Raw genomic sequence first — 27,558 nt, forward strand, 5'->3', positions numbered from 1 at the left:
GTCCATTGTTGAGTAGAATCATAGGGGATCCTTTCTTTCCCAACCATCTGCATAGTGCCTTCTGGCAATATGAACCTCATCCATCCAGTGGCATGGGTTTTTTTGGCTTAGTCTGAGCTCCATCTCCTCTTCTTCTCCCATACTCACAACATGCAGCGTCTTCAGCAACATGGCCTTACCGACCTTTCTAAGTGTACAACTGACATTAGTGGCAATAGCCTTGGTGAATTTGAGGACCTCTAGGATTTCTCTCTGACCAACAGCTCATAGGGGGGCAATCCACCCCTGGTACTGTAGATTTTCTTAACAGTTATATAGTTTGGGAGTCTCTGTCTTCATCTTATCCAAACATGAAACTCCCAAGAATCTTACAGCTATTGCTGGCCTTTGCCTCTTCAAGTATCTTTTAAGCAGGTTTCACATCTGCAAAACACTTGAAGGAAGGTTAACATTATATATTAAATCAATCATAGACAAGGTCTCACACAGCATGGAAAGGTTTTATCCATTCATATTAGCTGTTTTCTCCATAGATCCTTGTTAGGTACCATAGCATGGGTACGACACATTGACTTGGTTAGCTTTTTACCATTTTTAGTTATCCCTTTGGAGTCATTTCACATTTGGGGGGTTTTACATGGAGTCCCTTTGTATTCTTTTATTTTTGATACACTTACAAGTGTTGGCTCCAATTGCCTGACCCTGCACTGGGCTAAGGAGTCAGGGGGCTTCTCCTGCCCCCCCTGAACTTGTTGGTTCCCTGAGTCAGACAGGCTCCAGGTCTGCCTCCTGACTGTAGCCATATCTGTCATCTCCCCATTGACCATACCTGGTTGCTGGGGGAGAACTTGGTGGGAAAAACTGCTTCCACTGTTTATATAGCCTTTATCAGAAGAGAAATGCATCTTATTTAATCCTTGGGATTCTTAACCATCCCTGGGGCAGTTTTTATCCTTTGAATGTCTTTTGTAAACTGTTCTTCTGGTTTTAAAGCCTTCCAGAAATGCCTTAGTACCGAATTTGGTTTTCTATCAATTTTTTTCTCTGGGAATTTGGGCTTGACATAAGTCTCGCCATATTTGTCTTTGAGTAACCCAAGAGGACCATTTCTTCAGCTTGGTCTTTTTCATATCTCTTATAGGGTGTTCTATTATTTTACAGACACGTTTTACATGCTGGTCAGAATCATTTAGATTTGCCAAAGCCTGTCTCACTTTACAAAGATCCTGTCCCATTAAAAGGCTTAGTAAAACCACTAATGCCATTCTTGAGGTCCCAGTGGGATTAAGCTTTCCTTCATATCTCTGGTGAACACAGTCTTATCTGGCCCAGTGAACTGGATATAATATGTTGCTTTTCTCATACCTAGTTCTCTCAGTAATGCCTGCCCCTCCTTTAGAGTCCTCTAGTCCCTGTTAATCATGTTAGTCTCCCTTGGTAATGACCATGTATCTTTAATGCCTTCAACCAGCCACCCCATTAAGGACTGCTCCCCCCCATGCATTGGCCTAGGTTGAACAGCCTATGTCACAAGGATGGATGGGTGGTTATATAACTCAGCTGTGAAGCTACTGAGGGACTTAGCCTGATGTCATTTTCTCCCATGTCCCATACTCACGCAAGCCATGTGGCTAGAGGCTTTCTGATTGCTTTCTTGTAAGTTTGCTAGCTACAGCACAGCTTTTTTTTTTCTTTCATATCAATGGTTGAATCTGAGGGGCAGCCTTAGCTACTTTGATTTTTAGGTCATTTTCTTTTTTACTGTTATCTGTCTTTTCCTCTGAGTCCTTAGACCTAACACAAGTCAAAGTGTTCCACCTTTTCTCTCTCCAGCTCTGCAACTGGATCTGCCAGGACCTCATTGGCCTTTTCGGCTTCCCCTTTTTTTTTTCTTTCATATCAATGGTTGAATCTGAGGGGCAGCCTTAGCTACTTTGATTTTTAGGTCATTTTCTTTTTTACTGTTATCTGTCTTTTCCTCTGAGTCCTTAGACCTAACACAAGTCAAAGTGTTCCACCTTTTCTCTCTCCAGCTCTGCAACTGGATCTGCCAGGACCTCATTGGCCTTTTCGGCTTCCCCAGCCTGGGGCACATTTTTTATTATGAAAAGTGGCCATGCACCCTGTCTGGGCACTCAGTTTGGGTCCAGAGCTAGTAAAAGATTTTCTAGCCTCTGGATAACCTTTAACAAATCTTCACATACCCGCAACATACCCCCACATTAACAACATAGCTTTGGCCCACGCTTCTACATGGCTGGCCTCTTTTTAGTTACAGATTTTATAATTCATTGTATAACCTACATGACTATAGCTAACCTCATTAAGCATTTGGGGTTTAATTGCCCTCTCCCCTGGGTTCCTGGCAGCTGCCCCTGGATTTGGGAATCAGAGCCCAGCTGACCCACTACAGAGGCAGTGGGCACGGCACTGCTTTCCCAAACCCACATCCCCAAGGCTGTGGTTCGTTTATCTGGGCTGGACTATGCCAGTTTGTTGCCCAGGTTCTCTCAGGGTCTCCTGCGCTATCAGACAAACCATATAACATATTTCTATGTGAATTTATTATAGTTTATATCTTAGGGGGGCTGGAGAAACTTACAGAGACTTAACGCCCTGCACCCAGCTCTGTGTGGCAGGCCACCCGCCATTCCAGATTGCTTCTGTGTCCACCCACAGTCTCCATTAACTTTTGCCCATGTATCTTGGGCCCACAGCCTTGCCCCAGATCGGTAAATGCCCCCTCTCATGACGTGGGTAAGACGCCAGGGCCATCTTTTTCTCTGTGCCCGCCACCACGCATTCTCCATGCCTGCCACTGTGCATTCCTGGTGGCTTGGGGCTTTCCGTGATGACACCACAAGCCCCTCCTTCTGTGGCTAACTCTCCACAGTCAATTCTTCACAGCAGGCCCTGCCTCTGGGAGGAACCAGGACTCCTGGGGAACACACTTGCCCAAGGTCCCCAAATACTAAGTATTAAAATACAAGTGTTTCATAGTCCCCCTGTAGGCCATTTTATACCAGCCTATAATTACTTTGTCTTCCTTAAATTGTTATCTGTATTTCCACTGACTGTTCTTGCAGAAGACCCAGGTTCGAATCCCACATGGCAGCTAACAACTGTAACTCCAGTTCCAGGGGATCCGACAGTCTCTTCTGCCCTCTGCAGGCATTGCACAGCATGGCTGCACCTACCTACATGCAGGCAATACACGCATACATATAAAATAAAAATAATAAAATATTTAAAAAATTGTTATCTGTAGTTCCTAAGAGAATCCTGGCTGAGGAAAAAAAAAAAAAAAACAACTCATTTGTGATTTCCTGATCAGCACAGAGCACAAAGAAGGGCAGCTGGTACAGTCAGTGCTTAGCCACCAAAGCAGGCCATTATAAATCAAGCTCTGGAAAAGGACAGCAACTTGGATGGGTGCTGGGAGAGGAGATGGCCCTTCACTATGTGGACAGAAAACAGGAGCTGGGGCAGGATGGAGGAGTACAGCTGGCCAGCCAGTTCTTAGCCCCTCTGAGCTCAGGAAAGCCATCTTTGCTTGCGTTGTGTGTTCTGATGCCATCAGTGGTCCTGTTTATCTTTTGTTCAGAAATTCCAGTCACAAACTAAGCACAGGGTTTTATACTTATACCATTATTTCTTTTCATTAGATTTTAAACTTTTTAGAATTCTGATTAAGAAATTAAATGTTAGTGTTAACTCTTATTTGTTAGCAGAAAAGTTAATAGAGAAATTTATGTAGATATATATGCTTGAAACAATTTCCAAACACTGAGCCATCATTTTAATGGGTTATAAGGCCAACTTAGTAGGTTACCATTAGCATTTAAAATAGAACCAAATAGAAACCATCAGAATGCACTGTACTTAAGAGCTGGTGAGTATTGAGTCCATTCATTATGCTTCTTATGATGAGTCATAGTCTAATCAACCTTGGACGCCCCATTGCCACATGTTGGAGGATTACTTGGAGAATAGGTCCCTGGCTGACACCCCATTTCTGCTTTATTATGAGCTACCAGTGTTGGCTGCTTTTCTCTTATTATGAAACACTCATTTATTCATTATTTTAATGCATATATTTTGAGCACCCAGTGTATGCCAGGCACTACACTAATGCCGGGGAGGAGATCTCCGTGGAAACTTACAGGGAAAATCATCTTATCTTCAGGGAAAACACTATGCTAGTTAGCATAGATTTAGCTGTAGATTACAGAAAACTCCCTTTAAAGAGCCTTTCTTATCCCCCACATCAGTCACTGACCAGGACATAGATAGCCACATCTAGATACTAAGGAAGCATGCTTTTGTTTTAAAACTATGAAGTCAGAGTTTATTCAAAGGAAGGGAAAAATGAATATTGGGGAGACATAGTATGTTATCTTCCACAATCTCACAGCTTCTTATATAACAAAATTGTGTTTCTCTTGATAGGAAGCTGGAAGTTTCTGTTATTGTAATTATGGAAAGACACGTGCTCTCCAGAGCCACTACACAAGGGCATTCTACTCTACTGCACTGCAAGTAGGAGAGGAGTTCACATTTCAATGGCTAGACTTTATACCTTTGTGAGGGACTGTGTCCACATACAGCCAAGGGGACTCATGATCCAATTGACACAAAACGCCTGACCAGGCCACCAGCTAATGAAGCCATGGGCCAGGAGGAGCTTTCTTTGCCCAAGGAGACCCATTTACTAATTTGCAGACATGCCCTGTGAGGGTTAGCTTTGGCTCAGAGGCAGGTCTCAGGCAGCCCAGAGGTGGCCATAAGCATTTGCCCTTAGATGTGCCTGATGGTGTCACTTCTCCTACAGCTTTTCTTCCCTAGTTTTATTGCTTTTAAAATTGCAAAAGCCGCCAAAGAGTATCCATTGTTTTACATGCAGAGGTGGGCAGAGTTAGGTTTTTAGTGTCTGAAGCAGGTACTGCAGTGGCCTCATTTGCTGACCTCTCTGTTATGCCTCATGTCCCCTCTTTCCCATTGTAGGAGAGGAAATTAGGGTGATAAATTAAGCTTCCAGTTACTTCTGATTTGAAATGGGAAATTAGATTTCTCTCTTTAATTTCAACAAGTGCACGAGGGAGATAATGCTGCACTTAAGGGTTCGGTTCTTAAGCATCAGAATTATGAGACAATAGGAGAGTCCCCACCCTCCCTCATACACAGGATGCAAAAAATTACTTGTACAAAACCCCTCCTTATCTACGGAAGCCAGGTGGTGTCGGCCGTGGAAACAAGTGCAGACACGTGCGGGAAGAATCTGAAGTTTGGTTCGACTCTCCTGTTCTTCCCCTGCACCTTCCTAGGAGAATGTTCGAAACTGATCAGCAACAAATGCCCTGCTAGTTTATCTTCAAGCGGGTTGTAGGAAAACCAGGGAACCCTGCAAAGGAGGCCGGCCGGCTTGTTACCACCCTGCTATAATTTTCTCTTGCTCCACACTAACTTCCCCTCAGAAACTGGCTCCTCATTTCCAAGTGTGTCTTGCATTCTGATGAGATGCTCCTCTGTGATTATCCAGTGTCAGATGATGAGCAGGTTTGAGGATAACGGAGAAAAATGATCAAAATGACTAGAATTATTGAATTTGTCCTGGCAGACACCTGTGTGGTTTCTGTCTTCCCATTGTATGGAGGTTTTTCTGTTGCTCACAGAAAATAAACCAGGAGTGAAATCTGTCTTTTGTCATCAGAGCTTGTTTTTGTTATAGTTTCAGTGCTTGGGAAAATTGGTCTAAATATAAAATTCCACCCCTAAATCATGTACTTAGCTCAGCAGGCAAATGGAGTTTAGGGGATGAGTGCAGGCATTAGACGCGGACCTGTCTTCATGTAGTTTTTCTCATACACTTCATGCCAGGAAACTGTTGGTTGAAACTCTGGCCCATAACCCATTTCTCTTCCACCGTTGGGTTGGAAGCCAGTCCTCACAGTATTCAATAGGGTTGTTGTGTTAATGAAGAAAAGAAATGGAGGGAAAGTGAAGGCAGCAGTATTTCCCTAGTGGGTCACTTTTCCGAGTTGCTGTAATTTAAGAGCATGGACTGAGGTAGATCTATGTTTTCAGTGAAATATTATTCCCTATAAATGGAAACCTCCCTTTGCTATTCAGATATCATTAGATTAATTAAACAGCCCTGCTAATGAAGGCATCCCTAACATGGCTATGAAAAGTACACTTTTGTTCTTTTTTCCTTTTGTAACAGGGCTGCCGTTTTCCATCTTAATACATTTATTGATTATGCTTTGAGCACCTGACAGTGTACCAGGTCTTTTGAGACCCCACTTCATGGGTCAGATGTACTTTTTTTCTGCAGAAAGTCAGCAATGCTAAAGGATGGATAAGTACACACAAAAAAACTGAGAAGTGGTACTGACCTAGTTCAGAGAAATGGAAGTGGAGAGGATTACTAAGAATTCTAGAATAGAAAAGAGAAGTTGCACTTGGGGACAGCATTTGTCCATCGTCGTTTCTTCAGGTGCAGGTAGTGCAGCAAACTCTGAGATACAGCAGGCAGGGTCTCCCTTGAGACCATGCTGTGCTGCCAGAGGCAGTGGTCTGGTCTCTGAGTTTAGAGGAGGATGCAGTGGGCTCCTGTGTCTTGGCCCAGCCTCAGACTTTCTTTCCTCTCTAAGCCTATTGCCTGGCTGATTCTGAGAATTTTCCCACTGACCTTCCAGGAGAGATCTTTTCTGCCTAGGTCATTGGAGTCAGTTCTCAAAAGATTGCAGGGACACCAAGAGCTGAAACAGTATGCTCAGTAGAGCCCTTAACTACACAGGAGGTACTCAGAAACTGGTAGATGAGGGTACTTTTATCACTTTTCATATTGCAGCCAGGAAGTTTGAATCTAAAATGTCACGTCTTTCTGGAAAAATTAGTAAATAAGAAAGGAAGGGATGAAATGATCTATGAAATAGTCCTCCTATCTTTACTTTTGAGCTAATACCTCTCCTCCAATTTCTTTGCTAATTCCAGCCCCGGATTATGCTATGAAATCCTGTCTTATATAATATTTTGAGCCTCCCTCCCTCCCTCCCTCTCTCCCTTCCTCCCTCCCTCCTTCTGTCCCTTCTTTCCTTTCTTCCTTCCATCCTTGCTTTCTGTTTAGCCCAGCCTGGCCTTGAATTCAAAATCCCCTGCCTTAGCCTCCCAAGTGCTAGGATTACAGGCACACGCCACTATACCTAGTTTGGAGTATCTCAGTAGGTCCCTATTGGATGAAGTTAAATATAACGGATCTATATTAAATTATGGTCTAGCAAATTATGCTATGTTGAAGTTATACAGTACAAAAGATATGTGCATAATACAGGACAGGAAGTTTTAGACGTGGCCATTTGCTAACTCTTCTGGGGGAGGAAGGTGTAGTTTGTGATGAGCAAGAGAAAAAAAAACATTGATTTTATAAACATATTGGTGACTCTTCAACTTGGCCTTAGTGTCACCATAGGACACAGGGTCACTAGTTGGCAATGACCTTGCTGGTCTTTGACCCAGGGCCTTTCTTGTTGCCAATGACAGCATTATTTGTGCTCTAAACTGTTGTTCAGCTGGTCCTGTGGGATTAGAATGAGGTTTAAATGAAGAAACATTGGCAAACACAGAAGAAAAAAAAATGTTTTAGAGAATTCAGTGCCCCCTCTAACTACAGCCTGTCCTTACTTTTGCGGTCCTCTGGCCTATCCATTGTGGCCACCCAGCACTTTCTAGTTCTGCAGAATGCTGATGAGGGGACAGGGAAGTAGAAGTGGAAGGACTCCCTGTCTCCAAGGGCTGCTAAATGAACTGCCCCTGTACTTCCCCAAGCGTATTTGGACAGGCACATTTCATTCCTCTACCACCAACCTCCTGCCCACCTCCTGGCCTTCCTCCCAGTTTATATTTTTTTAAACTGATGTCCCAATCCAGAAAACAACAGTCATTTTTTTCATTCAACCCTTCGGTGCATTGGGATTTACGCCCATTATCTTTAATTCTCAAATACTTTGAAATATGTTGGGTTATCCCCATTTTATAAGGAAAGGAGCAGGCTTGGAGAGCTAAAAAGTACAGTGACATCTATACGAGTAAGAGTAAGCAGGGTTCTGCACGTGAGTCTGCCTACCTGAAAATCTTGTGCTCTTTCTGAAATCCATTATCTGCTGTCTTCTCTCTGTTTCCCCCAAAACCTTTTCTGCTCAGCATTGGTGGCCATGTTCTCTGTGAGGCTAGTATTACTCCCAGCTCCTGGTATAGCCCTTGCTAGGTTCAAATCTTAGACTGTTCAGTACTTTGGCCTTTGTGTAAAGCACTTAGAACAGTGTTTCAGCTGTCTTTCTATCCCTAGCACTAAGGGAAGTTTTCATACGTACTCAAGAAATCATTTCTGATATGTTCCCATTGACAACAGCTCTAGGAAAAGTTAGGAACCCCCAAAGTGCAGCATTCAAGATGGTTAGCAATGTGCATGACTAGGCCATCTCTACACTCAGCATAGAATGGAATAGAAAAAAAGTTAATCAAATCCCAAACGATCCCAGTATATGTGGGGCAGAGGTGCTCTTGGTATTAATTCAGACACTTCTAGTTTGGGCTTGCTGAGGACAGGGAACAACCTCAGTGAGGAAACTTCCAGCCTTGAAAGTGCCACCAGTGCCCGTTGGATTGTGTTTTGGTGCCCACTTACCCCCTGACAGACCCCATCCTACCTTCTGTTGGATAGATGGAGAAGTATTCACTATCCAGGGGCTGGAAGTTACTCACTGCTTCACTTTGCTCCCAGGTAGGACAAGTTTACTCTATGTATGTGTTCTAGTTAGCTGTCTGTTGTTACGACAAAAACACTGACCAAAACCGTTTGGGGAATAAAGTGTTTATGTGGCTTACACACCTCAGTTATCATTGAGAGACTCCAGAACAGACTCAGGGCAGGAACCTGGAGGCAGGAACTGAATGAAGCACAGGACACAGAGGAATGCTGCTTACTGACTTGCTTCTCTGGTCTATGCTCAGCCTGCTTTCTTATACAATTCAGAACCACCGGCCCAGGGGTGGCACCATCTGCATTGGGTACCACATCATTCCTAGTTCTGTAAAATGCTGATAAGGGGACAGGAAAACAGAAGAGAAACAGAAGGACTCTCTGGCTCCCACATCACTCAACAATCAAGAAAATGCCCCCACACACATGGCCATAGGCCAATCAGATGGAGAAAACGCCTCAGTTGAGGTTCCCTCTTCCCAGGTGTGTCAAGTTGACAACTGAAGCTTCCAGCACAGTATGTACATATGCATTTTTCTTTTTATTATGTTTATTTATGTGCATATGCACACATGCATGCTTACCATGGCCCAGGTGTGGAGGTCAGAGGACAACTTGCAGGAGTTAGTTCTCGCCTTCTACCATGTGGATCCTCGGGATCAAACTCAGGTTGTCCCGTATGGTGGCAAGTAACTTTACCCCCTGAGTCATCTTGCTGGCCCTGCTTGCATATTTAGTATATTACAGATGCATTGAGGAAATGCTGGGGAAAGGAGGCTGAAGCTGGCTTTTATCTTAATTTCTTTTCCTTAGACTATGTTGCAGAAACCCTCACTGTAGCCAGTGCTTTCCTTTCCTCCTTCCTCAAATATTTTGAGAATAAGTAACCCAACTTACTAACTTTGAATGTCACCTCTATCCTCCCCTGCCTGGGTCTGGCAGTGACATCAGTGTAGTGTGTGGCCTTGAGGTGGAGGAGCAGAAGGGAGGCAGAAGGGGGCCTAGAGGGAGGGAGCTGATTTGTCAACTGCAGACTATTTTCAGATCTTGAATAACTGAGTGTTTTCTGTTCTGCATTCTTGGCAGAAACATGGGGCAGGGCACTTGCTGGGAACCAGGGTGTCCGTCTTCCCTTTTGCACTTCAATGTTCATCTGGGTGGTCTGTGTCACTGGAGGGAAGAGGCCTGACTACTGTTTCCCGCAGTGCAGCCCATCATCCCGTTCCCCTCTGTTGCCGTGTTCTCTCTGATCCACCATTTCTTCACACTAGTTGGATTCATGAGGTCTGAGGACTCACTGTTGACCCATGGAACTCTCAGTTAGCTAGTGTTCTCCTCTGGCATCAGAGGAAAAGCCAAGGAAAGGTGAATTCGGTCTTAGGATGCCACGGTCACCCAACCCCACTGCCTGCCACCTACCTGAGTGACAGAAGGTAGGATCCATCTGTTTGCTCCAATGTGACTGGATCACAAAGAAACAATTCGCAGGTGGGAAATTTATTTTTCAGGACACATATAAAGCTGCTTTCCCAGGGAGGACCATAGTGCTAATTTAGATGCAAATGGAATCATCCAACTAGAGCTGATTACAGAAAGGTCAGGGTGTCTGTATGCTCAATTTCACTCCTACGCATCAAATTAATGTGCTGCTGCAATTGTGGGCACGATGGCTGGGCCTGGTTCTGGCCTTAATTTTTTTTTTTTTCTGTATAGAGTTTTGACTTTATAGAAGTGATGTGACACATGCTGCCACCTCCTTCCCACACCTCCTTTTAAAAAGCAAACAAACTGTCCATTTGGTCCATTTCTGCAAAGCTTGAGATTCTAATACAAAATAAAAGGGCCCTTTTTAAGCACTTAGGCTAAGGTAAAAAGAAGTAGGATGCTTGTAAATTCAGTTGCCATCATGTTTAGAAAAGCATTGTCAACTCTGGGTGCACTCTGCTGGGGTAGAGCCTGGTGGGTAGTGAACTGGTGGTGATGGGATGGCACAATTGATTGGGAAATTGTGCTGTTGTAGGTTCATCAGATGACTGTGCTCCTCACAGTCAGAATTTTGTACATTGACATATTTGCTGGATACAAGGACAAAGCACCTGTGTATGATATATTGCATTTGTATGTATTTCTAATACATATGCCTAAATTTCACAAAACAGTACTTGTCCTTACTACATGCAGGGTATACTAACACTTTCTGTTCAAAACTTGTCTAAACCATAGTGAACCAGCAAATTGAATTGATTCACCTACTCTTTGGTCTTAAACTATATTCTCAAAAAATACTAGTTTAAAGGTACTGGCAAAAGCAGTCAGCATGAAGAAAGTTTCAGGCAAGGACGGGAGGAGGGTGGAGAAGGCGGGCAAAGAAAGATTTACTTCAAAGGATGAACTAGATTGGACTTGACGTTAATAAAACCAAGTACCTAAACCAGGGCTCCATTGTAGAACTTGGGCTGAAAAGCAAGCAGAGTGCCCAGGCAGCAGATGTGTTCTTCAGGGCTACTGTTCTCATTATTCCCCCAGGGAAATCTTGGGGAAGGTGGAGTCTGAGGTTTGTAGGTCGTTTCAGTCATTGTGGCCCACTCTTAACAAGAAGTAACACTTAAGCTGCAGTGTGCTTAGATGTTGTTAATTGCACATGTTAATTTTTGTGGCTGGCTGTGTAGGTTTCTGTGTAAGTTTGAAGCTGCCTGCCATCCCTTATAGAACAAGATAGCTGCATACCAGCAGTCTCTTATGTGACAAAAAGTCCTCCTTGGGCTGTGGCTGGTTGTCCTACATCATGGGAACAGCTAGCTTGTGACTTCGTGTCTTGCGAATGCTACTCTGAGGCCTCAGGGGAAGGCTCCATTCTGCATTCTGCAAGCTGAGCATCTTTCCTCTGTGGTTTATCATTAGCTTTCAAGTGATCCCACTCAGGCTCTGGTCTCATCCGCGTTAAGGATGTTGCCCATTTGGTGGAATTAGAAGAAGTTGCTAAAAGTACGATAATGGGGTAGGAAAAGATTTTCTGGGATAAAAGGCTTCTAGGGGCTCGGAAGGATAAGGTGGGGAGCAGAGATGGAAGGAAAAGGAAACCGGATTTTCATGGTTGAGGTATTAATTTAAGGTGAGTGTGACCTCAATTTATAAAGAGTTTGCAACTTGATACTTAATGGAATTGGGTTTTTAATATTTATAGCACGTTATGTAAATGCTGCCCCCCTCGTGCTTTCTCAAATCCTCTTAGCTTATTAACGACAACTTTGACTTCTAAAAAGAAATAAAATCTTTTCATTTATCCAGCTTAAGAGTAGTAAACAATAACTGCTTAATGCCTCCTTTTCATGTCAGCCCCTGAAGACTGAGACTTGGATTCTGAGGAGTTGATTACTGGGCTTTTGAGCTTATTAAGGTCACATGTAACCTAGGGGGAGGCTGATGTTGCACTGTTGCTACAAAGGCAGCTGCTGGGATTCTGAATGACATGTCAGTTCAGTGGTGCTCAGTACAGTTGAAAACGTGGAATGAAAGAAGCTAGTCATAACCCATTTAGAATGATCACACTTGGCTACTTTTTTTCTAGCGGTCAAAATTGCTGAAGTTAGACTTTTGCCAAGATCATTTGGGTTGACATTTTGGCCAAATGAATTCAAGGTTGCAGTGGATGTGAACTAATGAGACGCCATGTTTGGAGTGGTTGAGAGTCATTTCTTGCTCAGCTGTGTGTAGTGACATTAATTACTTTGGAGAGTATGGTGGGTAACACAACTGTAATTTTAGCACTTAGGAGACTGATGCAGCAGGTTTACAGTTAGAGGCAGGCACATGGGAGACTTAGGCAGGAGGATTATGAGTTTGAGATTAGCCTGGTCTACACAGGGAGATCTGTCTCAAAGGGCTGAGGGTATAGCTCAGTAGTTGAGTGCTAGCATACATGATGCCTAGAATTTCATTCACAGAGTCACAAAAGAAGAGAAGAGTCTTGGTGTCCTAGGCCTTCAGGACACATGTAGAGCAGAGCTTCTAAAACTTTCTGTTTCACCTGAGAAATTTTTATGTGACCCAGGTATACCGGCATTAAGTTGCTTTTCTCTTTACTGTGACCAAATACCTGACAAGAAGAAACCTGAGGGAAGAGGAGTTTATGTTGACTTACAGTTTAAGAAGGGGTGCAGTTCATCATGGTGGGAACGGTACGGTAGCTGAAGAGGATCAGGTCATGGTACATCTGTAGTAAGGAAGCAGAGAGATGACAGGAGTTAGGGCTGGGAGTATAACCTCAAGGCCCACAGTCAACGACTCACTTGTTCCAGGGAGGCTTTACTTGCTAAACAGCATCACAGGCTGAGGACCAAGTATTCAAATATATGGGTTTATGAGGGACATTTCATATTCAGCCACAACAAGTATAGAAAATAAGTATACAAATCAAATATTTACTACTAAGAAGGCATAAAGACATTTATTTTAATACAATTATTTGTTACACATATAATTTACCATTAAAGATGAAATCAAATTACATACTACGATGAATGTAGCTATTTATTTTTGCATAAAAATGTATTCTTGGATGAAAATTTGATGCTGTAGGATTTAAAACATCTTCAGTGTTTTTCAGAGTTGACTGATGCTTTTATTTTATAATCGTCAATGCTGAGAACACTGCTTCACATAAATGTATAGTCCAAAATGGCAGAGGTACATTTAGGACCATTTCAGAAATTTTTGGAAATCCTGTCCTAATCCTAATCCAGAATTCATTTAACTATTTTTTTTAAATGAAACTCAAATCATCAACTCAGACAATGTTCAAAATCAAACATTGTAACATAATACTATCCAGATATATAGAACTTGATACATGCTGAGGAACGATGGTAGGGAAATAATTAAGGTCTTTATTTTCCATAATTAAACATTATGTTTCTATAAGAGCAGAAACCTTTGTATGAACAATAAAAAACCCCACAAAACCCTGCAGTCCATAACATGTGCTAGTCTGGAATCTGAGCTAGGGTGTTTCACAGTGTTTGTTGACCTCGTGTGGTATAAGAATGTGCACAGTGAACAGTGCGCATGTTGTGTGCTCAGAACAATGAGATCATGTGGTGAAGCATGTGTGTTGCCAGAAAGACCTCAGATTCATCGCAGGTTTTATTTTGAATCAAATTTTGATTGTTGCTTATTCAGAAACCTTCTACTTTACCAGATTTTCTATAACCCCACGTTCAGTTATGAAGCTGGGTTGTCGAAGATGGGGAAGGACTGAGTTATGCTCAACTCTGACATGTTAATTGCTGGGTCATTGAGGGGTCCTGTCAGTCATTCATGGGGAATACTCTGCCTGCCCCACTTTGCGCACTGCAGCTGGGTGATTAGCTATGTGCTCAGGGCAGCTTCAGAAGTGTCCTGTGCATCAGACTCCAGAACCACAGAAAGCACCAGGTTTTAGAAGCTAGGCAGCCTGTGAGATATGTTCTTTGCAGTGTGATTCATTTGCCAGTGTTGATGCTTCCCTGTTTCTCTTGCTATATTTGGGCAACAGACAGCCCTTTAAAGCGGTCAGACAACAGTGTGATGTGCTGAATACTTGAGTGCTCACGCTTTTGCTGCTAAGCTGGGGGAGGGTGTTTAGATTCCAATGCTGTGCCCACCCACTCAGCAGGGCATGCCGTGGGAGTTTCAGTATATTCTGAAAGAGTGAATCCAAATGACTGTATTAGCATGGCTTATTTAGAATATAGAAAACAGCTGATTTTGTATTATCTAACCCACCTGGACTCGTCTATCCAGAACACAGCTGAGCACCAAGCACTTATAAAAAGTAATTTGATCCGCCAAAATAGATAGCGCCAAGCCTTTATGCACAGATGCATCCACTCAGGGCCTATCTACACTTATCTAGCAGATCTGGACATCTGGTTTCTAAACTGATCCATGAGTTTTTAAAGCTGAAAATTAAAAGGAGGGGAGGAATGTAGTACAAAGGGAATGGCCCAGTAATGGTGTGATAAAGTGACAGTTAACACTTTTAAAGGGAGGGAGAAAGGAGGTAGAAACTGGAAAAGAGAGTGTATAATCACTCAAAAAGTAAACTGGAAAAGAGAGTGTATAATCACTCAAAAAGTATCTTCACGTAGGCAGAACTGGTAAAAGAAAGGAGCCAGGGGCTCCTCCCAAGCCCATGTGACCTCTGAGGAACAGATCCTCAAACGACCTTGAGAGTAGAAATAAATTGGTTTATCTGGACCAACTGTATGGTCTTAAACACCCAAAAGGAAAGTATACCAAAGATTAAAGGGGCCAATATAAATTTTTAAGAGTCCATGTGCATAGCTAAAGGCTACATAACAAGAAACAATGCCAGATAGGAGATACCGTCTTTTGAGTTGTTGGCCAGGGTGGCCCAAGAGACTCCTAGATAGTAACCCAGCACAGAACTGGGAAAATGAACAGCAGACCCCAATCTTATCTAAAGGAGTACTGACACCTGATTGCTACTAGATGAGGAACAGCTGACCTTCCTAAAACAAAGACCTCTAGATAGGCTGACTAGATTCACTGGATAGACAAGTAGTGGGGAACAGCTGGGGGTGCTAACAACACAGCGGACAGTAGCAGGGATGACAGAGTATAAGGGCTCTAGTGGGGGGCAGGGTTATGGGAGGGTGCCATCTGGGAAGTGGGTGTATAGATGAATAAGATGGTTTTGGGATGTTCTGTGTGATATACACACATACACAAATCAACAAATCAAAAAATGAGTTGTATTTGAGGAGGAAGCATAAAAGTTTACATCATGTTAATTAGTAGAGGTGATAAACATTACCATTGAAATCTACCCGGTGACTTTATATCCATACACAGGTGCCAAGGGTCCGAGTGCAACTGACTATGACTAGTAATAATCAGATACATACAGATTAGAGATGCATGCGCTAACATCTAAGTGTTATTAGCAAAAACAATGAGTCTTTCTGTAACAAACAGTATATTTTAAAATGAAATGGAGCTCTTTTTTATTTTTATTTATTTATTTTCTCTTTTTGAGACAGGGTCTCCCTGTAGCCCCAGCTGGCCTGGAGCTCACTTTGTAGACCAGGCTGGCCTTTTTATAGCCACTTTTGAAAGAGATGTATCTTTGTTCTGGAAATTGTTATTGAGTATGTTAAAGCTATAATGAAATGCTTCTTCTAAAAAAAAAAAAGTATCACTGCCACCACCTGCTTCATTTAGAATGAAGTGCTTTAGGCTAGGGTGAGGCATTTCTTGGGCACAGTGTTGGAACTCCAGAGCTTGAACTGTTCCTTTGGTGATTTCAGTGCATTCAAGGTTAGATGTTTCTGTAACCAGGAGAGACATAAATGACCCTAGTGATGAACTCTAGTTAGAAAGCCTAACTGCTGTATTCTGCTTTTAGGAGAATAGGAAGCATATAGTAGCTCTTAAAATAGTGCCAATCAAAATGTTTAAGGTTCATGGGTTGTGAACATAGCTTTTGGTAAAGTACCTGCCGTGCAAGCACAAGGATCTGAGTTCAGATCCCTAGTACCCATGAAAAAGCTAGGCAGTGGATTTACCCTAGTGCTAGGGGAGTAGATAGAGGTGGATATCTGGAGCTCATTGGCCAGCCAGCCTAGCTGAATAAATGAACTGCCAGTTCACTGAGAGACCCTGGGTTATATTATTTCATTTGCTACAGCTCATCTTCCTGGACATAAAACATGTTCTTATGTTTCCAGCTCCTTGTACATAGAGGATCTCATTAAATGTTTATTGAATGGCTAATAATAAGGGAATAATAAGACACTGCATCTTGACCTCTGGCCTGCACATGCGTGTGCGTGCACACACACACACACACACACACACACACACACAAACACACCCTACCCACGTGCATACACACACAAACACATACCCTTACCCAAATGTTATTGGTTCAAAATTTGACATTTTAAGCTTTCAGCCTTCAATTCTATAAAAAGCCTGACTCCAGACTTAATCACTGACAGATTGACATTTTAGTGCATAGGAAAAGCTCATAGGTAGAAAATATTAATTTATATTGTAAAAAAGTCACAGTTGCTTTATTAAGCAGTAAGTTCTTATAGCACCTTATAAATAACGCTTTATGTGTAGTGCTCAGGTATAAAAAAATGGCTTGCAGCTCTCCAGAAGCACATCTGAGTGAACATCTGCAGCACTTCATGTCTGTACCTCTCCTTTGCAATTTGTTATATTATCATTTCATTTGCTACAGCTCATCTTCCTGGACATAAAACATGTTCTTACATTTCCAGCTCCTTGTACATAGAGAATCCCATTAAATGTTTTTTGAATGGCTAATAATAAAAAAGTTTATCAAGCTTTCTAATTAATCCTTTATTAAGCATGTAAATACTTTCCATAATCTTTTCCTCTATTTTTGAGTACATACGAAAACTTTTATGGGGTTCTTACTGCCTTTGATTAGAGCTGTCAAAGTGCTTAGGTAGTGTCTCCCTGCCTTTGCTTTTCCTTTCCTGGGCTGCAGGGCAGATGCAGTGTGAGGTGTTGTGTGTCATGGAGAGCTTAGGGGCTTCAGCCCCTAAGCATTTTCCTAGCAGGCGTGCTCCTGATGGTGTCCCTCTGGTGAGGCAGGGGTGTTGGGGTGCTCATGCGGTAGCGTTGAGATGCTCACCTGTGCTCACCCCGTTATTGTCCCAGGTGACGGTGGAGGAGGTGATGACCACAACTGCATACCTGGACCTTTTCCTTCGCAGCATCACTGAGCCAGCACTCCTGGAGATCTTCCTCCGTTTCATCCTCCTGCACCAACATGAGAATGTCCACATTCTTGACACTCTCACCAGCAGAATCAACACCCCATTTCGGGTAAGGAGAGTTCCTGAAGAAGGAGATGTCCAGTTCTAGGAGAGAGTGTTTGGGGAATGAGATTAGGAATGCATTTTTCTTCTTTCCCTTCCTCTCTCCTTTTTTTCTTTCCCTCCTCCCTTTCTGTTTATTCTCTTGTAGACACTATCTTCTTTCTTTTTTGGTAGAGATGCACTAGATAACTTTTTTGTTTCCATCAGGAGTCTTTCTGTTAGGAAAGTGGCACTGCTTTTGAAAGGACTTTAGTCTCAATTTGTCTGTGTCAACACTTTTTCTGTAGAACTAACAAAATACACTTCTGAGGGGGTGAGATTCTGGGGAACATAAGGACTTATGTGCAGGGGAAGCCAGGAATACCAAGGAATCCAGTTTGAGCATTAAAGATCAGAGCTCTGTTCTGGGATCTTGTGGATTTAGGTGTTCATTCTTTTGCTTGGACTTAACCTTGGACATCCTTTAAATAATATTAATGCCACCCATCACAACCCCCTCCAAAGATTTTGTCTATCTAATTGCAACTACTGTTTTAAAGCAAAAGGTAATTTAACAGTATATATTTGAAATTGTAATATAGGTAAATGTTGCATGTTTAAGAATAATAGCACAAAGAGGGAGAAGAGGGAATAATATTTCTGTATTTTATTGGAACTTAGTATAAATCTGAAGTAGAGTCTGGTAACTCTATAGATTATATATATCCATATGATATGTATATTTATATAAATCATATATATGCACACACATATATATACACATATATATGTATATAATTTTCTTTTTTGAAAAATCTTTTTGAGATAGGGTCTCCCTGTAGCCCCAGCTGACCTGAACTCACTATGTAGACCAGGCTGGCCTTGAACTCACAGAGATCTGCCTGCCTCTGCCTCCTGAGTGCTGGGATTAAAGGCGTGAGCCTTAATAGTTGCTCTGGGTCTTCCAGTAAACTTACCAGACTCCATATATGCCTATGAGATGGCTCAATTGTAAAAGGCACTTGCTGCCAAGCCTGATGACCTGAATTCAGTCCCCAGAACCAACATGGTAGAACTTGTCCTTTGACCCCTACATGTGCCCATAATGTACACACAATAAATAGATAAATGTAATTAAGTTAAAGATAAATATAATCTGCAGAATGAGGTAGATGGATAGATAGGTCAGAGAGGGAGGGAGGGAGAGAGAGAGAGAGAGAGAGAGAGAGAGAGAGAGAGAGAGGGAGAGAGAGAGAGAGAGGACACGTCAGGGTCAGGCACGGCGGCTCATGGCTATGCTCTCAGCACTTAGCAGGCTGAGGCAGGAGGACTGCAAATTTGAGACTGGCTTGGGCTTCATAGCAAGACTCTGTCCCAATAAAAGAAAAAGAATGTGAAAAAAATAAAGAAATTAAAATGTTATACTAGTAAAATATACTCACCACTGCTCCTGATAGTAGCAGGGTACATACTCAGCATCCTTCAAGACAGACCTCTGCTAGGGCAGCTACAAGGCTCAGTGAATTTAAAAGACTGAAATTATGCAAAGTATGTGATCTGGATATAGTACATTGAAATTTAAAGATATTGACAGGAACTTGGAAAATCTACAGATATATAGATATTGAACAACATATTCCTAAATAACTAGAAAATCAAACAAGAAATCACATGAGAAATGAGAAATTGCTTTGAGATGTTAGAAGATGGATGAACCTTGAGGATATTATACAAGTAAAATAAGCCAATGACAGAGTGCTTGATTCGGTTCAGCTGAGGTAGGTATCAAAAATAGTTAAGCTTACAGAAACAGAGTAGAATGATGGTTGTCAGGAACGACAAACTAAGGATAGTAGAGATGGTCTCAGTCTGAGATACGGCATCCGTGAAAACTCAGAGCTAACATTATATTTAATGATGAAGAGAACTTTCCTTTCAAGGAATAAAGCAAGAGTGTACTCATTAATTGTGCAGTGCATAGTACTTGAAGTTACAGCCAGGGAAATTTGTTAAGGAAAGAAGACCATCCAGATTAGAATCAAACCCATCTGTATTTGTGGATGACATGATCTTACATTAAAAAAAAATAAAACCAATGTTCTAGTAAGCTATTAGAACTCATAATGAGTTCAGTAAGGTTGCAAGATATAAGATCAATACAAAATCAATTTTATTTCTATGTAAAAGTGTTTTAGTGTCTTTTATGTTGCTATGATAAAATTCTCTGGCAAAGAAAACTTAAAGGAGAAAGGGTTTATTTTAGCTCCCAGTTCAACATACAGTGCATCACGGTGGGGAAGTCAAGGTAGCAGGACCTTGAAGCAACTGGTCACATCACATCCACACTCAGAAAACAGAGAGGAATGGATGAATGCTGATGTTGCTGTGTTCCTTTCTGTGCCTTCCACAATTAAGATGGCTCTTTCCATATAATCAGTGTAATTAAAATCATTTCCCATGGGCCTAGCCAGAGCCCCATCTCCCAGGTGATTCTAAATTCTGTCAAGTTGACCATTAATACTATTACAGTGAGCCATATAAAAACAAATTAACATGTCAGTCACATTTACAGTAGCATCAAAAATAATAAAATATAAAGCTGTGTGTGGTGGGTGGCACATGCCTTTGATCTCAGCACTCAGGAGGCAGAGGCAGGTGGATCTCTGTGAGATCAAGGTGCACACTGGTCTACATAGTGAGTTCCAGGCCAGCTGGGGCTACAGGGCTTCCCTGTTAAAGTAAAATAAAATAAGATAAAATAAAATATAAAATAAAACCTGGAAATAAATTTCACAAAAAAAGTATAAAACTTACACTGTAAAACTGTAAACATTTTTGAAAAACATTCTGTGTTTATAGACTAGAAGACTTGATATTGTTAATATAAGAATATTCCCCAAATTATCTACAGATTTAATATATTCCCTATAAAACTAGCTGACCTCTATTGAAATTGATGAACCAATTCTAAAATTCATATAGAATTCATATAGAATAGGCAAAACAAGCTTGAAAAAAGACAATTGAATATCAATATAGGAAAGAATGAAATTGAATTCCTTCCTTACACCATAGATGAGCATTAACTCAAAATGGATCAAAGGCCTACATGTGGGATAAAAATAAAGCACGTTAAATAAAACAGAAGGAGATCTTTATGGTCTTGGTAGTGTGTCTCAGACATGACACAAATCATGGGCACCAAAAGAAAAGTTAGGTAAACTAAACTTGTTCAAATTAAAGGCCTTTTGGGCTTCAAAGACACCAAGAAATGGCAGCTAGGTGTTGTGAGTGGTGCATGCCTCTGAGCCCAGCATTTTGGAGACTGATCCAGGAGGATCACAATTTAGAGGCTAGCCTGGATTATATAGCAAGTTCCTATCTGAAAAATAAATAAAAATTAAAGATCAGTAAGATGCCTCAGTGGGTAAAGTGCTTGCTGTGCCAACTTGGTGACCTGAGTTTAATCCCTGGAACCCATGTAAAGAGAGAACAAAATCTACAAAGTTGTCTTCTAACTAACTTCCACAGTGGTATGCATGCCCACATACATCATGAGAGCACACATGTACCACACACGCATGCATACACACACTAATAAGAATAAGAATAAATGATTTTAAATAAATAAAGCAAAATTTTAAAAGTTGAAAAGATAATCCTCAAAATGCTTAGAAATTTTTAAAGCATATATCTGATAAAATATCTGTACATAGAATAAAGAACTCCTACAATTCGGTTATAAAAAGAAACATACACCCTGCTGAGCCCCCTTGACAGTGATGTGCAAGGGTTACTATGGCAATAGATAAGAAGGATACCTAATTGAGACTAGAAAAGGAGGTGTTCAGTGAATGTATTGTGAGAAAGAACAGAGAGGTTTCCCAGGGGGAGGTGATGTTAAGCTAAGTCACTGAGGAGGCAGGAAAAGGCATTGCAGGTAAAGGCACAGCATATGTAACTTGGAATAGAACAGAGTGTGTTGCTTCTGCAAGTATATGACCTGTCCTAAGCAAAGGAGATGTTTGGGGCAGGTGAAAAGTTCAGCTATTTCTTTACAACGCCTTTGTGGATTTCATCAACAGGTTTTAAGTTCATTCCTCCTAGAAGACAAACTAGCACTTACTCCCCTCTACAAAGAACAGGAGTCCAAATTACTTAAATGGCCTGGTAGATTGATAAAAGCTTACTCTTAAAAGGGTACAGTGATTTTATAATATACTTTATTACCTTATCTCTCCTATTTGACAGCTTATCTTTCCATTTTGGAAATCAGAGGTTGAAAGAATTCATGTGTTTGTTAAAATTTATTTTATTTTGGAGGCTGGAGAGATGGCTCAGTGGTTAAGAGCACTGCCTTCTCTTGCAGAGCTGGTTCAATTCCCAGCCACGTGGCAGCTAACAACTGTCTGTAACTCCAGTTCCACAGGAATCTGACACCCTCCTCTGACCTTTGCCCGCATTGCACTACACAGGTGCACTAACTTGCATGCAGGTGATACACTCGTACATATCAAATAAAAAATAAAATATTTAAAAAATTATGTTGTTTAATTTTATGTGAACATTTAGGGAAAGAGATTTTTCACACTTTTAGTGCTATAGGAAATGTAGTCAAAGAGAAAATTTGCCCCACCATCAAAAGAGGAACTGAGGCTTGGGGTTACAAACTTTGAAGAGAGCTGGCCAGGTCATAATGAAGTTTTCTATGAGCATATCATGTAAATAACCAGTGTCATGTTGTGAATACAACTTAGAAGAGCAGATAACCTGCAGAGGAAGTTGGGAGGATCATGTATGTATCAGGGAATTGAAGGGGGCATGTGTGCATTTATCTGGATCTTTCAGTGTTCACAATACAAACATTTCCTAGGCAGATGTTGGCTTTCTAACCAACTCTTCCTATAGGAGATTGGACATCCTGAATGAATTCTTTCTGACAGCATTGTGTGTTTTATAAAAATAGATAGGGATAACAAGGCCATTTTGTTCTGTAATTCTGGTTTATTTATCATCTGTGGGGAGCAGAGTTACCAATCTAACCTCTGAAACAGAATGTGTGTTGATTGTTCCCAGCTTTGTGTGGTGTCCCTGGCGCTATTCAGAACTCTTATCGGTTTACATTGTGAAGATGTGATGTTGCAACTAGTTTTAAGGTGAGTTACCATTGTTTAGTTCTCTTTAAAGAAAATTTCACTCTATAGTATCACTATTTTATTTCACTGTGATAATATAAACTAAGTAGGGAACATATTTCTGAGGACAAAAGTTATTAAAAGAATCAATTTAATTTTTTGTGTTATTTCCTAAAGTTAATTTTGTTTTGTTATGAAAATTTTTTAGTGGAGGCATTTGTATTATCTTATGAATACATTCCTGGAAACAATAACTAGAATGTTGGAAAATTTTGCAAATATTATTAAAGCTCTTTGGGGTTGAGAGTGAACTCAGTCTCCTGAGGTGCATTTACAAGGGACTCTTTGTTATTAAAAACAACTTTTCCAAATATAAAATAGTGGTGAATATATATATATCATCTATCAATCATCTGTCTCTATCTATCTATCTATCTATCTATCTATCATCTATCATCTATCTATCATCATCTATCTATCTATCATCTATCTATCTATCTGTCTATCTATCTATCTATTATCTATCTATATCTATCATCTATCTATCATCTATCTATCTATCATCTATCATTATCTATCTATCATCTATCTATCTATCATCTATCTATCTTCTATCTATCTAACTTAGCAATTAGTAGTACTACGGTATGTACTGTCCAATCTGTGTGCTTCAATTAAAGCCAGTAAATACTTAAGGAGTGCACTCAGTGTGCTGTTCAAACGGGAGAGGAGCACGGAGCAGATGGTCAGGACTCCGTACAGGTGGCAAAGCTGTGTCCTTTAATAAGGTAGGAAAGTTCTGAAGCGGCCAGTATTTGAAGATGGAAATTGGAGTGCTGTTAAGATGATCTGAATTTGGTAATTAGATAGCAGACCTAGCAGCCGCCAGTCGTGCTGTGGTCTGCCATGGCTCCTCTTCTCCGTGTCCCAGAGGAAACCCCTGCTTTTGTGAAAGGAAGTAATGATGCTTCGTTGTTAGCATACTATTTGGCCCTGAATCCCAGTGCAGAACTCTGGAAGTGTCAGGCTAGTCCACAGTGCATATCTGTGCTCCTTTTCATTAAACCTAAATCCTGAGTCTTGGAATCTGCTCTTCCAGTGAGACCCACCCCAACACTATAGGAAGTGACATTGCAGAGTAGAAAGGGACCTAAGGATCCCTGCAGGAAGGACCATGCTGGGGGCAAGATGATCTACCCCTTTTCTCAGTAATATTGTTGTGGCCAAAGCAGAGACAGACTGGCAGAAACTATAAATAAATGTGTTTTCCATAGAGATGCATGTATGTATTTATTCTGTCATTTTTCTCTTGAAGTAAGCTTGTGAAGTAGACCCAGAACTAGGCTTTTTTTTGTAGGGTAGGGAGCTGTGGGGTGGGAAGCTCTGATAGTAGAGTCATGCAGGTCCAGCCTAGAAGCTCTGCTGTAGCGGGGAGGTAACCAGCAGTTGTAGGATAAGAGAGTCAGTTCTTATCTCCAAGGGTGCACTGCTCTCCATCCTCAGCAGGAATCAGGACAAGTGAAACTGAGCACAGGGATAGAGGGGGGCCAGACTTTCCTGAGTCCATCTCTGGGTTTTAATATGATTTGAGCAGAAATTACTGAGGAGGGACTGAAGAACTAGCTTATTCAGTAAAATGTTGCTATGTAAGCATGAGATCCTGATTTTGATCCCTGGAACCCATTAAAAAACAGCTAGGTGTGGTGGCATGTGCTTGTAATTCCAGTGTTGGGGAGGCAGAGACAGGTGGATTCCTGGAGCTCACTGGCCAGCCAGCTAAGTGTAATCCACAAGTGCCAGTCCCAGGCCAGTGAGAAGCCTTGTCTCAAAAAACAATGCAAAGCAAAACAAAAAACACCCAAAATATAAGCAGATACAAGGTAATTGGGCACCTGAGGAATGATAACTGAATGATAACTAAGGGTGACTTCTAGCCTCCTCATGCAGAGAGAGAGAGAGAGAGAGAGAGAGAGACAGAGAGAGACGGACAGAGAGACAGAGAGAGATTGATTACTGAGGAGAATCTAGGATTACTGAAATGACAGGTAGCTCTAGAAAGATAAAGGATTGTCAAAGAGGGGGTGTCAAAGTGCCATTCTGAGAATGGTCATTTCCTGGGACTGAACAGAAATATAGATTCCCCCCAAAATCTTGTGAACAGGAAACGCTGGTGGTGGGGCCTGTGACCTGTGTTTTAACTTACTCTTCAGAGCGTCCTGATGTACGGCCAAGTTGGAGCACCTCTGGCTAGAGATCTAGTACAGTGTGTGCCTAGCACCTCATGAAAGGGAGCAATTAAAATGGAGTCTCAAAAACCTCACTGGAATATTGTGGAGGCCTTACAAATGGGAGACCATTATTTATTTGATTTTTAAATTTAGAAAAAGTGTTTTTCACTTTTTAGGGTTTAGATCAACCCATCAGTAACTAATCTTATGGCATTAGCAGAGAACAAATCTGATCATAAAAAAGCAGGTAGTCTGTTCTAAAAGGATTACTTGAGCTCCTAATCAAGTCTCTACTACTGACAGGACAGAATGCATTAGCAAGGCCTGAATGAAATCCAGAAAAACAACCTGGAAAAGTCTTTTTTACTGCCCAGAACCAGGCTCTTACTCCAAGGTGGGAAAACTTGGTTGCACTTTAAATCCCTAAATGCTGTCTCACGACGGCAGCTGCACTTTTGGTAATCTGAAGTTACTGAGACCAAGGTCAAAGATGCATCGTTTTCCCACTGGGGGCCACCAGGGTCTGCCTAGCCCAGGGTTTGTCAGATTTAGGAGATCAGAAAAAGGAAGGAGCCAGACCTGCCACAGGCAAGGAATGTGTTCCTTTACTCAAGGAGCACAGCAAAGGGCTGAAACCGTCCACAGAAAACAGGTATCTGCAAAGAAAAGTGGGCCAGTTGGATTTATGTAGGAAATCTGTTGCATACATTGGCAAGTTAACTCTGTGCCAGGGTCTAGTGTCCTTGAGGGTCTCTCTCCCAAGATTATTTTCTCAGGCAGGTGATTTATCTTAGGGCACTAAAGGGGAGACAGTTTGGCTCCATGAACCATCTCTTTTTGTCCAGGGAGTGGCCAGTTGGTGAGGCTTGAGCAAGACTAAGCTTTCAATTTAGGGCCAGTTAGACACTTACGGGATTTATGATTTTCCCTAATGAGGCTGTGGTTCTTCTGGAATTTACACATTGTATCAGGGGTTGTAAGGCTGTATACTAGCCATTTGGTGACCTTACAAGGTGAACGCTGATCACTTTTTGTCTGCTCACAATATTCAAATCTGTCCTCAGAAGTGGTGGTAACCATGGCTACTTCTAAGAGCCAGACCTATACTTTACAAAGATGGAGAAATCAGCTCATGTTTGACTGTATACATGTCCAAGTCAGGTCTAGTGATTATTGTGATATCCCAGGAAGTGCTGCAAGGGATGCTGTCACAGGTTCTGAATGGAGTAATGGGGGAAGTGCCAGGCCTGAGGTTAGAGGAGGACTTGACAGGCCTTGGCTCTCTGGCTGACTGCTTCTTTCTTTCATGAGGATGTTGCTGCTAGTACAACAGTATAGTTGCTCTTTATTGAATACTTCCTCTATTTCCAACTCTACTGTACTTTCTAGGAAAATCCAAGAGGGGAGCTACCGAGAAGACGCAGAAGGGACTGCCTCCCGGTTATTGAGAGGGCCAACTATGATGCTATCTGAAAAGCATTGTAAAATGATACAGAGTATTATACACATTTAAGGAAGGCAATTTTCTAGAAAATATATTTTAAATTCATAAAAATAATGTCTTTAAAAATATTTTTATTGATTCCAGAACGTCATACAATGTACTTTGATCACATTCAGACCCCCTGCCCTCCCCAGCCCTCCCCAGCCCCTCCACCGCTCCTCCTCACTTCATGTCTTCATAACCTCTCTTATTATCTGTCCTTTATTTTTACAATGTCTTTTTTGACCTTGAATCTGTCCCTGATATAAGGACAATGAAAAATCTTTATTCTTCTAGTCATTTAAACTTTATTTTAAACAATATAAAACATAGACTTATAATCCATCCTTTTGTTTCAGTCACCCCTGAAGTCGTTTGAACGTGCATGATAGACTTGTAGGTCTATACAGCCCTATAGGTGGTGTGGGTCCTTCCTAATGAAGTTGTTATGTGATAAATAAATAATGACCATATCTCAATTTCTGTTGTAACTCAAATGCTCTTAAATATTGACGCTCCAAAGTGGTATTCTGTCTATAATTGATATGATTCTTTCCTTTGGCAAAATATCAGAAGAATAAGTTGAAATATGATATCCCCAAAGAGATGATATGCTAGTGGGCAGGAAACCCGGGAGAAATTGCCCACCTCTCATGCCTGTGACTATGACAGGCCAAGGACAGGCAGGAAATGCCAACAGGCAGTGATGTGACAAATCTACATGCTCCTAGAGCATCCCAGTCTAGGTGAAGCTGCATTGTTTAATTTCTTGGTTGTCATTTCTGAATGTCCCTGGTCAGGGTGTTTTTGTCAGAGTTGTAAAGTGAGTTTCCTGTTATGCTTAGGGAGAGGTGGTTTTACTTGAAGAGAAGCTATGTGTCCATTTCAACACTCTGTCTTGCATATGAGTTGGAGGGCTCTTGGAGGGGGCAGCCAGCCCAGGGGGAAATGGATCGGAGAATATAGCCAGGATGTTGGTGAACAGGGAAAGGCCTTTTTGAAGCTCACTGGTGGTGCTTTGTGGATTTCTGCCTATTGGTCCACCGTTGGAGGCCTCAGCTCTGACATAGTTTGCTTTCTGTTTTGGTTGTCTTCCTTGGCAGTGTAGCAATAA

General features: G+C 41.6%; 1 protein-coding gene across 2 annotated transcripts in view; it reads left to right on the forward strand.

Annotated features, from left to right (window-relative positions):
* Window positions 1–27,558, forward strand: part of Fam160a1 (family with sequence similarity 160 member A1) — a 337,430-nt gene that overhangs the window by 279,339 nt on the left and 30,533 nt on the right. For both annotated transcript variants that reach the window (XM_029556760.1, XM_008854254.2), the window contains exons 7-8: window positions 17,459–17,626; window positions 22,675–22,754. In XM_029556760.1, coding sequence (XP_029412620.1) covers window positions 17,459–17,626; window positions 22,675–22,754 — 248 coding nt within the window. The remainder of the gene's footprint in view (window positions 1–17,458; window positions 17,627–22,674; window positions 22,755–27,558) is intronic.

Source organism: Nannospalax galili, unplaced genomic scaffold (genome assembly GCF_000622305.1).
Source record: "Nannospalax galili isolate Female #2095 unplaced genomic scaffold, S.galili_v1.0 scaffold305, whole genome shotgun sequence".
NCBI classification, from domain to species: domain Eukaryota; kingdom Metazoa; phylum Chordata; class Mammalia; order Rodentia; family Spalacidae; genus Nannospalax; species Nannospalax galili.